Source organism: Saccopteryx bilineata, chromosome 4 (assembly GCF_036850765.1).
Source record: "Saccopteryx bilineata isolate mSacBil1 chromosome 4, mSacBil1_pri_phased_curated, whole genome shotgun sequence".
Classification (NCBI taxonomy): Eukaryota; Metazoa; Chordata; class Mammalia; order Chiroptera; family Emballonuridae; genus Saccopteryx; species Saccopteryx bilineata.
The window spans coordinates 230790727-230805350 of NC_089493.1; the positions used below are offsets into that span (position 1 = coordinate 230790727).

Here is a 14624-nt window from a genome sequence, read left to right on the forward strand (position 1 = left end):
CTACAAAGTAATCTGGGAAATGACTTGATAAAATCTATATTCAATGTAAAAAACTTATATAATGAAAACTAAAAACCATTGTTAAGGGAAATCGAAAAAGATACAATATTCCTTGTTCTTGGATAGGTAGAATAAATATAATCAAGATGGCCATATTACCCAAGGCAATATACAAATTTAATGCAATTCCCATCAAAATTCCAATGACATTTTAAAAAGAAATGGAGTAAAAAATCAACTGATTTATATAGAACTATAAAAAACCCCGAATAGCCAAAGAAATCCTAAAGAAAAAGACGAAGCTGGGAGCATTACAACACCTGACTTCAAACTATATTATAGAGCCACGCAATCAAAACAGCATGGTATTGGCAGAAAAATAGACACTCAGACCAATGGAACAGAATAGAAAGTCCAGAAATAAAACCACATATATATGGTCAAATAATTTTTGATTAAGGGGCCAACAACACACAATGGAGAAAAGAAAGCCTCTTCAACAAATGGTGCTAGGAAAACTGGAAAGCCACATGCAAAAGAATGAAACTCGACTACAGTTTGTTCCCTTGTACTAAAATTAATTCAAAATGGATCAAAGACCTAAATATAAGACCTGAAACAATAAAGTACATAGAAGAAGACATAGGTTCTAAGCTCATGGCCCTTGGTTTTAAAGAGCATTTTATGAATTTGACTCCAAAGGCAAGGGGAAGTGAAGGCAAAAATTAATGAATGGGACTACATCAGACTAAGAAGTTTTTGCTCAGCAAGAGAAACTGACAACAAAATAAACAGACAGCCAATTAAATGGGAAATGATATTTTCAAACAACTGCTCAGATAAGGGCTTAATATCCAAAATATACAAAGAACTCATAAAATTCAACAACAAACAATCCAATAAAAAAATGGGAAGAGGACATGAACAGACACTTCTCTCAGGAAGAAATACAAATGGCCAACAGATATATGAAAAGATGTTCATCTTCATTAGTTATTAGAGAAATGCAAATCAAAACTACAATGAGCCTGACCTGTGGTGGCGCAGTGGATAAAGCGTCGACCTGGAAATGCTGAGGTCGCCGGTTCGAAACCCTGGGCTTGCCTGGTCAAGGCACATATGGGAGTTGATGCTTCCAGCTTCTCCCCCCTTCTCTTTCTCTGTCTCTCTTTTCTCTCTCTCTCTCTCTCCCTCTCTCTCTCTCTGTCTCTCCTTCTCTTCTCTAAAATGAATAAATAAAAAAAATTATAAAAAAAAAACTGCAATGAGATACCACCTCACACCTGTTCGATTAGCTATTATTAACAAGACAGGTAATAGCAAATGTTGGAAAGGCTGTGGAGAAAAAGGAACCCTCATTCATTGTTGGTGGGAATGTAAAGTAGTACAACCATTATGGAAGAAAGTATGGTGGTTCCTCAAAAAACTGAAAATAGAGCTACCTTATGACCCAGCAATCCCTCTACTGGGTATATACCCCCAAAACTCAGAAACATTGATACATAAAGACACATGCAGCCCCATGTTCACTGCAGCATTGTTCACAGTGGCCAAGACATGGAAACAACCAAAAAGCCCTTCAATAGAAGACTGGATAAAGAAGATGTGGCACATATACACTATGGAATACTACTGAGCCATAAGAAATGATGACATCGGATCATTTACAACAAAATGGTGGGATCTTGATAACATTATACGAAGTGAAATAAGTAAATCAGAAAAAAACCAAGAACTGCATTATTCCATATGTAGGTGGGACATAGAAACGAGACTAAGAGACATTGATAAGAGTGTGGTGGTTACGGTGGGGGGGAGGGAGAGGAAAAGGGGAGGGGGAAGGGCACAAAGAAAACTAGATAGAAGTTGATGGAGGACAATCTGACTTTGGGTGATGGGTATGCAACATAATTGATTGACAAGATAACCTGGACATGTTTTTTTTTAACATATGTACCCTGATATATCAATGTCACCCTAGTAAAATTAATAAAATATAAATAAATAAAAAAAACTATATTCAAAAAATACAACTCTGCAAGCAACATAAAGGAAATTATGAGAAGAGAAGACAAATTGAATGTAGAATCATTATTTAGAGGTCGAGTTTTTTAACCCCACTATATCTGTATTGTATGCCTTGTTTCTCACCTAAAGAAATAGAGTTCTTCTCCATTTGATATTGAGATGAGCATTTTTAATAAAAATACTATGTTTGTGCGGCAATGAGATACCACCTCACACCTGTTCGATTAGCTGTTATTAGCAAGTCAGGTAATAGCAAATGTTGGAGAGGCTGTGGAGAAAAAGGAACCCTCATACACTGTTGGTGGGAATGTAAAGTAGTACAACCATTATGGAAGAAAGTATGGTGGTTCCTCAAAAAACTGAAAATAGAACTACCTTATGACCCAGCAATCCCTCTACTGGGTATATATCCCCAAAACTCAGAAACATTGATACGTAAAGACACATGCAGCCCCATGTTTATTGCAGCATTGTTCACAGTGGCCAGGACATGGAAACAACCAAAAAGCCCATCAATAGATGACTGGATAAAGAAGATGTGGCACATATACACTATGGAATACTACTCAGCCATAAGAAATGATGACATCGGAACATTTACAGCAAAATGGTGGGATCTTGATAACATGATACGAAGCGAAATAAGTAAATCAGAAAAAAACAGGAACTGTATTATTCCATACGTAGGTGGGACATAATAGTGAAACTAAGAGACATTGATAAGAGTGTGGTGGTTACGGGGGGGAGGGGGGAATGGGAGAGGGATAGGGGGTGGGAGGGGCACAAAGAAAACAAGATAGAAGGTGACAGAGGACAATCTGACTTTGGGTGGTGGGTATGCAACATAATTGAATGACAAGATAACCTGGACTTGTTATCTTTGAATATATGTATCCTGATTTATTGATGTCACCCCATTAAAAAAATAAAATTATAAAAAAAAAAAAAATACTATGTTTGTGAGAATATTTGTTAACTTCTAGAGTTCTCTTCTAAGTCATTTCAACATAAAGGCCCCAGCTGGTTGGCTCAGTGGACAGAGTATCAGCCAGCATGTAGATATCCTAGGTTCAATACTCAGTTAGGGCACACATGAAAAGCAACCATCTACTTCTCCTCTCTTTCCTCTCTCGCTTCTGTCTCTCTTTCCCTCTCCCAGCCAGTTGCTCAACTGGTTCGAGCATCAGCCTCAGGTGCTGAGGATACCTGGGTTGGTTCAAGCATCAGCACCAGATGGGATTGCTGGGTGGATCCCAGTCAGGGTGCATGCGAGCTCTATCTCCCCTCTTTATATATATAATGTTAATACCTGCATTTTAGCAGGGAAAAAATAAACACAAAATGATATAACAGAAATATTTAATAAAAGAAGGAAAATACTTGGTACCACTGTTTGACGCTAGCTAAGGTCCTGGCAATGCTTCCTATGAAAGCTGGATCCTAAATGAATAAGTTTATTAAGACTTCAAAAGTTCCACTCAGATTTAATTTGAACACTTTATAGCTATTTCCTTAAAACTGTTATTAGAAATTTGAACGTCAACTTAATTGGCTTGTTCATGTAAAATATTTTACCCAAATAGAAGCAAAGAAATCTTTGATACTTGTTCCAAACTCCAGATCTTTAAACTTTTTGTCCAACCAATTAGGCTTTTTGCGTTCTGCAGCTTTAATTTTTGCTGTACCTATATGTTAACAAACAAAAGAATCTTATAATATGTTCAAATAACTAAAACACATATATGAACATACATATTCATCCTAATAAACCTAGATTGTCTTGGAATACCAAGTAAGCTATTTTTGAACAAGTTAGAGTCAATCTAATTAAGTAAAAGATTCTTTTAACAATGCTATCCTAAAGAACATTCTATTATAATGAAAATCTTTCGTGTGTGTACTGTACAATATACTCTAGCCATTAAATACTTAAAATTTAGCTTCTATGACTAATTGAATTTTTAATTTAATTTAGTTTAAAATTTAAATAGCCACATATGGCCAGTTATTACAGTATTTGGCAGTATAGTACTAAAATATAAGAGTAATCTTTGACATTACTAAAAATATTTTATGTCAATAGTAGCACAATAAAATGCACTACCACTAAGAGAATATTTGAATTCTCTAGGATTTTATGAATTTTTTAGATTTTTTTAAAAGGATTTCAATAGTTATTATTTTATCTTACAACAATCATATGAGGAAGTACATGTACTAAATAATGCTAGGTAAACAGTTGTATTAAGGCTTCTTTAAGAAAACTTATGAACCTTAGCTATAAAGCATTTTCAAAAATAAATGACAACAAGCAGAAATATGTACTAATGGAAGTTTGGTATAAAACAAGAAGCATTTGGCCATAGGCTTTGTTCAATACAATGATAATACTATCATATGTCTTTTTATCTCCACGACAGAGAGAAACATAGTTCAGACATATGCTGAGAATGGAAGATGAGGGTGTGATGAGGAACCTACTGTCCTTTAATTTAATAAATTAAATCATTATAGTCACCTCGTATACGCTGTGGAAAGCATGACAATGGTATTAATGTAGACCACGCAATAATTGAAACAAAAACATAACGAATCCACCAAGTGTGCAGCCAGTGTTCATTATCATCACTGTGTCTAATGCTTTAAAAGAGAAAAAGAAAAATTTCAAGTTTGTGTATTTTATTACAAAGTCATAATCTAATGGGAGGGGGAGAGAGCAAAAAAATGAAACATTTTTAATTAATTTGTCCCTGTTGTTTGTTTTGCTGAGAATGAGTCCTCCAGTTATACAGGTTCCCTTTTGCCTTGTAGGATCCTAAAAATTTCCTTTTTCTTCTTCTCCCCTGTCCACTCAGGTGGTGAAGAGTAATTCTTTGGTTCATTTTAACTCTTCGCCAACAGAAGCTATGCACTTGGAAGACTATCTCATTAAATCTCACTTCTCCTTTAATATCATTCCTTTGGCTTTAAATCATCCTCTTTGCCCTTTAATGAAAAAAAAAAACCTCTCCTTTAAGTTGCAAACTAACCTTTTAAACCACATTTGCTATGAAGTCTCTCTCTTATAGTCTCTTTCTGAACTATCAGACTAGTGATGGGTCACCTACTCATCCTTCGGACCCTTTGTTAGCCATCATCTTCTCTCTCCCCTACAATTTTTCTTGCTCCACCTTTGTAAACTGTGAAACTTCAGAGTGGGCAGAGTGGGTTGGGATTATGAAGGATCCTGTGCTGGGATTTTTAATTTTTCTCTTTTTACTCACAGTTATTTTACAAGCTCAGCATTCTTTGTCTTCAGTAGTACTGAGGCCATAATTTTGTGGAAATTTTTCATAATTGGGAAGTTATTTTGTAATCTTAGGGAGGAGATTGAGGGAAGTTGATTACTGTGCAGATGCCTTTGTCTGCAGTTTCATACACACTTAGACCTTGTCCACCCAGCCATCATGGGGAAATGCTCACATCCTCAGGAACCGGTTCTGGAGGTGCTGGTTTCTCACAGGTGACTCTACTGCCAACAAACACCTGATGAGTAGCTTGATTATAGGCCCATCTCTCCCAATGTGGAGAATATTCCCAGTTTTATTGACAGGTCAACTCCTTATTCATTGCTACATTATTCAGGGATAGCAATTCTAAAGTTGCAAACTTGATTTCCATTATCCAGTAGGCATGTGTTATGCATAGAGAGTTTCAACTCCAGATTGTCACTAGGGGTACAAGTTTCCTCATCAATTATAATTTTGAGAAATTTTATTTTTTTTACATTTGAAGCCAGCTATGTAACTATATGCATTATATTACATATATGATTATTACATTTGGGTAAATGATTGAGTACTTAAAATTTAAAGTAAACTTAGAAGAACTAAAAGTATAAGCAAAGAATTTAATAGTGTAATATAATATATATATAAGACAAACAAAATAAATATTTCCTCTTACTAAAAACATATATTAGTAAATATAGTAATATAAATATTCTATGTTCAATACTAACAAAATATATAAAATTAGTAAGAAGCTTATTAGAATATTTTTAATAAAAAAATCATAAAACATTATTGAAGTACATAAAAGAAAACATAAAATAGAGCAACATACTATATTTTTGCACAGAAAAATAATCATTTGAAATTTGATATATAAATTTAAGTATTTCAAATTAAAATGATTGTAACCTGAAATTATCAAATTTATCTGGAAAGTAACTTTTCAAAACCAGCCCCTGATTTTTAATAAATAATAATGAGTAGGATCTTATTTAACTAAATATCAAATCACATGATAAAGCTTTAGTTATTAAATATAACTATAGTTATATTTAGGTAACTTAATTATTTTATTTATTAAAACATTGTAGTGTTGAAATTAAATAGAAAAAATATCAGAGAATAGATAGTCAAAAGAAAAAAATCATATTTGCAGGGAAATTTATTTTATGGTAAATATGGTATTTAATATCAGCAAAAATGATTTAATTAAAAAAATGAAATGATAAAATGTCATTAGTACAATTAGATATCCTTTTGAGAGAAAAATAGAATCTTGGCCTGTACTTTATATTATATGCAAAAGTAAATTGAAATTGGAAGTTAAATATAAATTTAAAACCAAACCAGACAAATACACTACAAGAATAGAAAATTACAGGCAAATATCCTTGATGAGCATAGATGCAAAAACCTCAACAAAATATCAGTAGACCTAGTTGAACAAAACATTATAACCTCACCATGTTAAAATGGTATTTATTTCAGAAATACATGAATGGTTCAATGTCCGCCAATCAATTTATGTGATACACACCACAGTAACAAAATGAAAGATAAAAATCATATGATCATGTCAATTGTAGAAAAGCATTTGACAAAATTTAAAATCCATTGATAATAAAAACTCTTAATAAAGTGCCTACAGATGAAACATATTTCAATATAATAAAGGCCATATATGATGATTTTATAGCTAATATTATACTCTAGGATCAAGAATAAGACAAGAATGTCCAATCCCTTCACTTTTATTCAACATCACACTGGAAGTACTAGCCAGAGTGATTAGGTAAAGAAGAAGAAGAAGATGAAGAAGAAGAAAAAGGAGGAGGAGAAGGTGGAGGAAGAGGAGGAGGAGAAGGAGGAGGAGGAGGAGGAGGAGAAGGAGAACAAGAAGAAAGAAGAAAGAAGAAAGAAGAAGAAGAAGAAGAAGAAGAAGAAGAAGAAGAAGAAGAGCAGGAGGAGGAGGAGGAGGAGGAGGAGGAAGAAGAAGAAGAAGAAGAAGAAGAAGAAGAAGAAGAAGAAGAAGAAGAAGAAGGAGGAGGAGGAGGAGGAGGAGGAGGAGGAGGAGGAGGAGGAGGAGGAGGAGGAGGAGGAGGAGGAGGAGGAGGAGGGGAGGAGGAGGAAAGGAGAGGAGGAGGAGAGGAAGGAAGGAAGGAAGGAAGGAAGGAAGGAAGGAAGGAAGGAAGGAAGGAAGGAAGGAAGGAAGGGAGGGAGGAAGGAAGGGAGAGAAAGAAAGAAATGGCATCAAAATCAGAAAGGAATATAAGTAAAATTGTCTCTGTTTGAAGATATGATACTATATGTAGAAAACCCTAAAGGGTCCAATGAAAAAGCTGTTAAAGACACCATTCTATCAAGTCAACTATTTCTGGACAATGAGGGCAGAGAATAAGATCAGTGAATTCTGGATTTAGCAAGCTGTCAGTAACTTTCTTTGTGTTATCATTGTTATCATATGTTCCCTAAGTCAGAGACAATATTATGTGAGAAACCACAGATGGTTACAGTGGTAAAGTTTATGTTACATGTTTTTTACCACATTTTAAAAAACTGTATGTGGAATTAGTAGTAAGATTGTCATTTAAATGGCCTTTTTAAAATTATACTTCAAGCAGTAATGGTAAAAATGTACATTATAGATATATTTACATGTACATATTAGGTGCATATAAGTCACCTCTACATATATTTTTCTAAAAAATATAACTATTACAAATTAAATGTATATATTTATAAGCTAAAGTCAGTGGTGGGATTCAGCCGGGTTGCAGTGATTAAGCAGAACCGATATCTAATTTTTTGTTTAGTTCAGAAAACCAGTTATTAAAATGGCACTTGTAATCAGGATTCTCTCTAGAGTGAGCACCTGGGCAGCCACCCAATGTGGAAATCACAAATTTACATTCCTTACTCTTTTTTAACATTCATCTGCACAACAGTGTATTCTCAGTGCCTGTAGTAATGCTCATTCCATCTATAGGTGAAAATAACTTGATAGAATTATGCTTGTAACGTTTATTTATTCATTTCACAAAACTAATTATACCTTTGAAACTACAGATGAAAACTACATTTTTGGAGAGAAATAAGAACTTTATTTTAATTTATCATCAACAATAACAAAAATGTACATTTTAATTCCCTCATGTTTGTTACTGCAGTAAACAAACATATAACAGAAAGAGAAAAAGTGGCAAATAACCAGCGGAATGCAAGCTGTCATTTGTCAGGTATTATTTAATATTCTTTCATTAATATTTTAAAACTCTTTCTTATAATCTAGTTTTGTGTACCTCTTTTACTGATCTTATTTAAGTATTAAATGCATGATATAATAAAGTACCCTTTGGTATATTGGGGTTTTTTATACTTAAAATGGTCATTAGAGCAGAGAACTGGTTTTTAAATTATTTGGATCCCACCACTGGCTAAAGTGTCTATTCAATAAATATATTACACAATGTAGACAAAAAAGGAAAGAACATGGCTTACCTTTCATCAATAGTACTGTTCTCGGCGGTCATAACTAAGGGTGCTGCTATCACATAACCGAAAGCATAGCCAGCTGTTACTGAAGCTTCTGCAAGGCCTATAACATGAATATTGAACATCAAAGAGTTATATAAGCCAACTTTGTCAGAATAAAAGTTATGTCACTAAAATGGATTCTCTCTGAAAGCTTCAGAGTATATTTTATTAGTCAGTGTTCTCCAGAGAAACAGAACAAATAAGACATTTAGAAAGCGAGAGAGCCTTTAAGGGTCAGCTTGTGCAATTGTTGGGGCTAGCAAGTCCAAATCTGTTTGACAGGCTGGAAATCCAGGTGAGAGTTAATGTTATAGTTGTGAGTCTACAATTAAGTCTGAAATCCATAAGGCAAGCCAGCTGGCTGGGAAAACTAAAACAAGAATTTTTTTGTTGCAGTCTAGAGACAGATTTACTTCTTCTTTAGGAAAGCTCAGTCTTGATTCTAAAAAGGCTTCAACTGATTAGAGGAGGCTCACCCATATTATGGAGGGTAATCTGCTTTACACAGAGTCTACTGATTGTAAATATTAGTCACATCAAAAAAATCACAGAAACAGTTAGACTTGTATTTGACCAAACCGGTTGCCATAATAAAATTAACCATCAATCATATTATCCAATGCATGTATTAGAGAAATTCAGATAACTGAATTATATAATCCACTGTACCTTATCTATATAGTCATACTTAACATATATAAATTCAATATACCTTATTTTACTTTACTTAGTGGAACTAAAATAAGATGATACTTTATAATGATACATTATCATAACTTTCATCTTTCATCTTAGCTGCCTGAGGTAAGCCTCTCTCTGCAGTGTATAGATGTGTTTTAATTGCTATTCAGTAGATCCAAAAGTAAAACAAATACATTTGTTTCCATCCTCAGTTAAGACAAATAACTCTCAGCAAGTTTTTTTTCTAAAAGCAAACATATATGAATACCATTTATTTTAGTTTATGAGCATGACTTCCCTTACTTCTGATTGAAAACTTACTATTTTGGTGCAAAATGCTATTTTCTTTTAAGTCACCTTCACATTAAATATAGAAAAACAACTTTAATTTGTTTTACAGAAATGATAGTTAGCTAACCCTGTACAAATAAATGATCTACCAGGACTAAAAGCTATTGCAATATAAGGAAGTACCAGTTATTCTGATACACCTCAGGGTTACTTCTAGGAGGACACAGTAGCACAGAACACTGAAAATGGAGGACGCTACGTGTGGGCCATTCAACACCATATCACTTCTCTCCTTGAAGGGATGAACAAGATTGTTTTCATTAACTTCAAAATATCAGAGCCCCTCAAAAAGACTAAGTGAGTTAATGTATGTAAAGAACTTAGTACAATGATGACTGTTTTAGCACACCATTTAACCTACTCCTAAAGAAGCATAAAACAATGTTGCTATTCCCTTATGAACATGATGGCAGCAACTTCCCACATATATCCCTAAAGTTTAAACATACAGGTACTCAAGAAATTCAATCTGGTAATTCTGAGATGTTTTCCTAGAGAAATAAACTGCAACCTATATAATTTGATATGACATATGTATATATAATAGACATATACAACATATATAGAAAGAGTATAGTTTTTATTACTTAAGAATACATTTTTCCTATTGCTCTATATCTTTTAGGGTGTCCTTCAGATGACTTTTCTACAATTCCAAATCTCAAGCAACTCTTCAGAATTAAGTGGCTCAATGTGATTTTGAAGTTAAGCATACCAGTTACCATTTATTACAAAGTTTTTATAAGAGCTAATAATTAGCAGTTGTATATCAGTTTAGATATGAACATCAAAATATAGAGTCTCAATAATAACTCAGAATGGGTAAATGATATTAGAAGGGTAAAAAACTTGCCTAAATAAGTACCAGTTGAGTATCTGGAAACGCTGTCATCAAGAAAAGTTATTCCAAGGATATAAAGAGGTATTCCTGCTATTCCCTGCACCGTCTGTCCAAGGATGAAGAAAGATATGTATTTGGACTGGAATGATATGGGTGTCTTGCAACTTCTTGGAATCTTTGTTTCTTCGCAAATATCTTTTAAAAAGATAATTTTAATTTTTTGCTAAATGAGTCAAAACATAAACATACAACAAATATATAGTATCTTTTATGAAATAATTTACCTTTTTCAAACTATTTCTACCATTATAGTTTTTCTTTTAGTTAAGATTTAATTACATTGCATGTAGTTGTTCTATGATCATCAGGTTATCAGAAAAATGCAATCATAAATTAAAGTTTGTGGGAATACTGAAAAGATGCAAATACTATAAACCAAATGTAAATGTGTATGTATGACTCTATGTATATATACACTCTTATGTTTGAATAGGTAAATATACATATCTTAAATTTGGCATCTAATAACTCTGACTTTTGACCCAGGATTAAAGTATTTATAATTTTAGATTATTTGAATTACTAAAGATTACCTTCTAAGTTTAGTTCCATATCCACTTCTTCAGCATCATCACATTATTGTGTTACTTTATACCCACTAACTCTAGGATATTGGTTCATAAGGACAAGACATTTTACAAGTAGTTTTCAACTTGTATGCCATAAGAATGTTTAAAACATGCAATATCTAATTATTTAGTCAGGGGCACTGACCTCTCTTCCATTATATTGTTAAATAAAGAAATGACAACAGCAAAGACAATAATAACTATCCAATGTGAATGAATCAAAATTATACCCATTTTTTGTCAGATCAACAAAAAAATATTTTTTTGGTGTGCCACAGAATTTTAGTAATTAGTTTATATGTGCCATGAGATGAAAAAGGTTGAAAATTGTTGCATTATACAATAAAATTTTGTTGGCCATTATTTAATAATCCATTACATTTTAAATTTCTTTAGAGGACAGTCTATTTCTTGTGTTTGTTAGTATTACATTTTTTATTAGATTGGTAGATACAAACAATATTAGATCATTCTGATTGTGTACATTTGATTGGAATTAACAAAATGATTAAAATATTATTTGAAACACTGGGCAATGTATAGATTGCAAAATAGTACACTAATGGGAAATTTCAGCTGGTTTAGTATTCATATGGAATATTTGATTTCATGTTAAATAGGAGTAGGTCTCTAGAATTGTGATTTAAACTACTTATGATTCAATTTTTATATAGCCATATCAGTATCAGTGTGATATTTTCAACATCCTGGCCTTTTAGTTTCTTGAATTGCTTTCTTTCCACATAAGGTAAGATATGCCACTTACCTTAGTTACTCAATTTAAACTTTCAAAAACAATGAACTGCAAACCTTCCTTCATTACGTTTTTTTTTTTTTTTTCCCTGAAGCTGGAAACGGGGAGAGACAGACAGACTCCCACATGCGCCCGACCGGATCCACTCGGCACGCCCACCAGGGGGCGACGCTCTGCCCCTCCGGGGCGTCGCTTTGTTGCGACCAGAGCCACTCTAGCGCCTGGGGCAGAGGCCAAGGAGCCATCCCCAGCACCCGGGCCATCTTTGCTCCAATGAAGCCTCGCTGCGAGAGGGGAAGAGAGAGACAGAAAGGAAGGAGAGGGGGAGGGGTGGAGAAGCAGATGGGTGCTTTTCCTGTGTGCCCTGGCTGGGAATCGAACCCGGGACTTCTGCACGCCAGGTCGACGCTCTACCACTGAGCCAACCGGCCAGGGCCATTACAATTTTAAGTATCCTACAAATATCTTTATCTTTCTAGTTTACTCCTTCTACAATTTCAACAATCCTTAAAACCCACTAGGACGTGTAATCCATTAATTCGGCTCTTTTTCACTATCCCAATCTCCTTTTTACAATATGTCCTTATTCTCTTGTTTTCATTATAACACTTTTAAATCTCTTGCTCTCTTTTATATCATTCAATCCCTCTGTAAAATTGCAAAATTAAACTCTTCTCTTTACTCTATACACCTACACATTTAAAGCTGAATGTGGCCACAGAAAAACACACAACCATGCAAATCTCACTTTGAATTCATGATTATTAAATTTAAGGAGGTCTTTTACCATCATGATAATCAAACATGTCCCTTGTCTAATACTCTTGCCTTCTCCTAGAAAATTCAACTTGTTTTCTTTCTCATTTCATATTAAGGAATGTAAAATAAGCTACAAATATAACAAAATGACAAGGAGAATCTGATAAAGGAAGAAAGCAGATGTCAATAGATGGAAGGTTTCAACAAAAGAACTGCTGTTTTTGATTATATAAGTGAGTTAGAAGAAGTAGTGGGTAAACTTAGAGTGAGGTAATAGATATTAAGGAATTTCTCAATAAAGTGGCAATTGATTGCAACCATGGGCATGTGGGTGGTCAATTAAAAGTAAAGGTCTAGAAACTAAAGATCAGAGTGCGGTACAACTTATTTTCACAAACTAGTGAAGAAAATTCAGTTTTAACTGCTAAAAGATTTGGTGTGGTATGATATCTACTTGTTTGAGGCATAGGGCCTGAAGATCAACTTCTCATGAGTACCGACAACTGTAAAGACATGGAAGGAGCAGAGAAAAGGAACGATAAGCGGTGGGAAATGGGCTGTTCCAAAGAGAACATATAAATCACACACACACACACACACCAATTGATGTGTGACCATAGAACAGAAAATTGGTTATGTAAGAAATAAACATTTAAACAAAGTAAAATATCTGCATAGATAGGTGATGGAATGAGTATTTTACTGCAAAGACTGCTTATTTCTGCTTTTCTAATACCAGGCTGATGGTTACCCAGTAAATATACTAAATAGGTATTGTTAGATTAATTTCATGTTCCTAATCACAAACAGAAATAAAATATGTAGAATCAAGATGATATAAAGAAGGCACAAATAAAGAAAGATTGTACTATTTCTACCCCATGACCCTTATTAAGTGCTAATCAAGGAGCATTTTTAGTATGTCTCAATCAGTGCTTCCTAACCTCTCACCTTTCTGACCAGGACAGGGTAAAGGGTACAATAGCAATGATGTGGGTTTTCTTGTTCTGTTTTTTTATTTTTCTTTTTACAGAGACAGAGAGAGTCAGAGAGAAGGATAGATAGGGACAGACAGGAATGGAGAGAGATGAGAAGCATCAATCATTAGTTTTTTGTTGTGACACCTTAGTTGTTCATCGATTGCTTTCTCATATGTGCCTTGACTGCGGGCATTCCGCAGACCGAGTAACAACCCCTTGCTCAAGCCAGTGACCTTGGGTCCAAGCTGGGGAGCTTTTACTCAAACCAGATGAACCCACGCTCAAGCTGGCGGCCTCAAGGTCTCGAACCTGGGTCTTCCGCATCCCAGCTCGACGCTCTATCCACTGCGCCACTGCCTGGTCAGGCTGATATGTTTTTAATTCCCTTTTTCCCATAAGTAATACTCTAGTTCAATTAGCTGTCCATTCTACAAATATAATAATAAATATATTATGAATATATTCTACAAATAAATAAATACATTTATTTGAAAACCTTATATATGTACATAATATATAGTTCATATATTGGTATGATGTATATCAGTATATAACTTAAATATAAACTTTATAGTAAATACATATATTAATTATATTAATATATTATGTAAATTATTATACTTAAAATGAGTTACTTTAGTTGATATTATACATTGCTAACATACATTTTAAATATCATAAGCTTGCATACACACACACACACACACACAGACACCCTCAGCCTTTTTCTATCATGTCTTGTCCAATTTGAACTTGCCAAAATAGATAAATGCATTCCAACAATTTTACAAGCCT

At 33.9% G+C, this 14624-nt stretch overlaps 1 protein-coding gene across 1 annotated transcript in view; it reads right to left on the bottom strand.

The window, feature by feature from the left end:
• SLCO6A1 (solute carrier organic anion transporter family member 6A1) overlaps nucleotides 1-14624 on the bottom strand; it is a 116414-nt gene that overhangs the window by 85383 nt on the left and 16407 nt on the right. Inside the window, exons 3-6 of the mRNA XM_066276812.1 lie at nucleotides 10720-10902; nucleotides 8799-8895; nucleotides 4547-4668; nucleotides 3604-3713 (exon numbers count right to left, since the gene is read on the bottom strand). Of these exons, the coding sequence (XP_066132909.1) occupies nucleotides 3604-3713; nucleotides 4547-4668; nucleotides 8799-8895; nucleotides 10720-10902 (512 nt within the window). The remainder of the gene's footprint in view (nucleotides 1-3603; nucleotides 3714-4546; nucleotides 4669-8798; nucleotides 8896-10719; nucleotides 10903-14624) is intronic.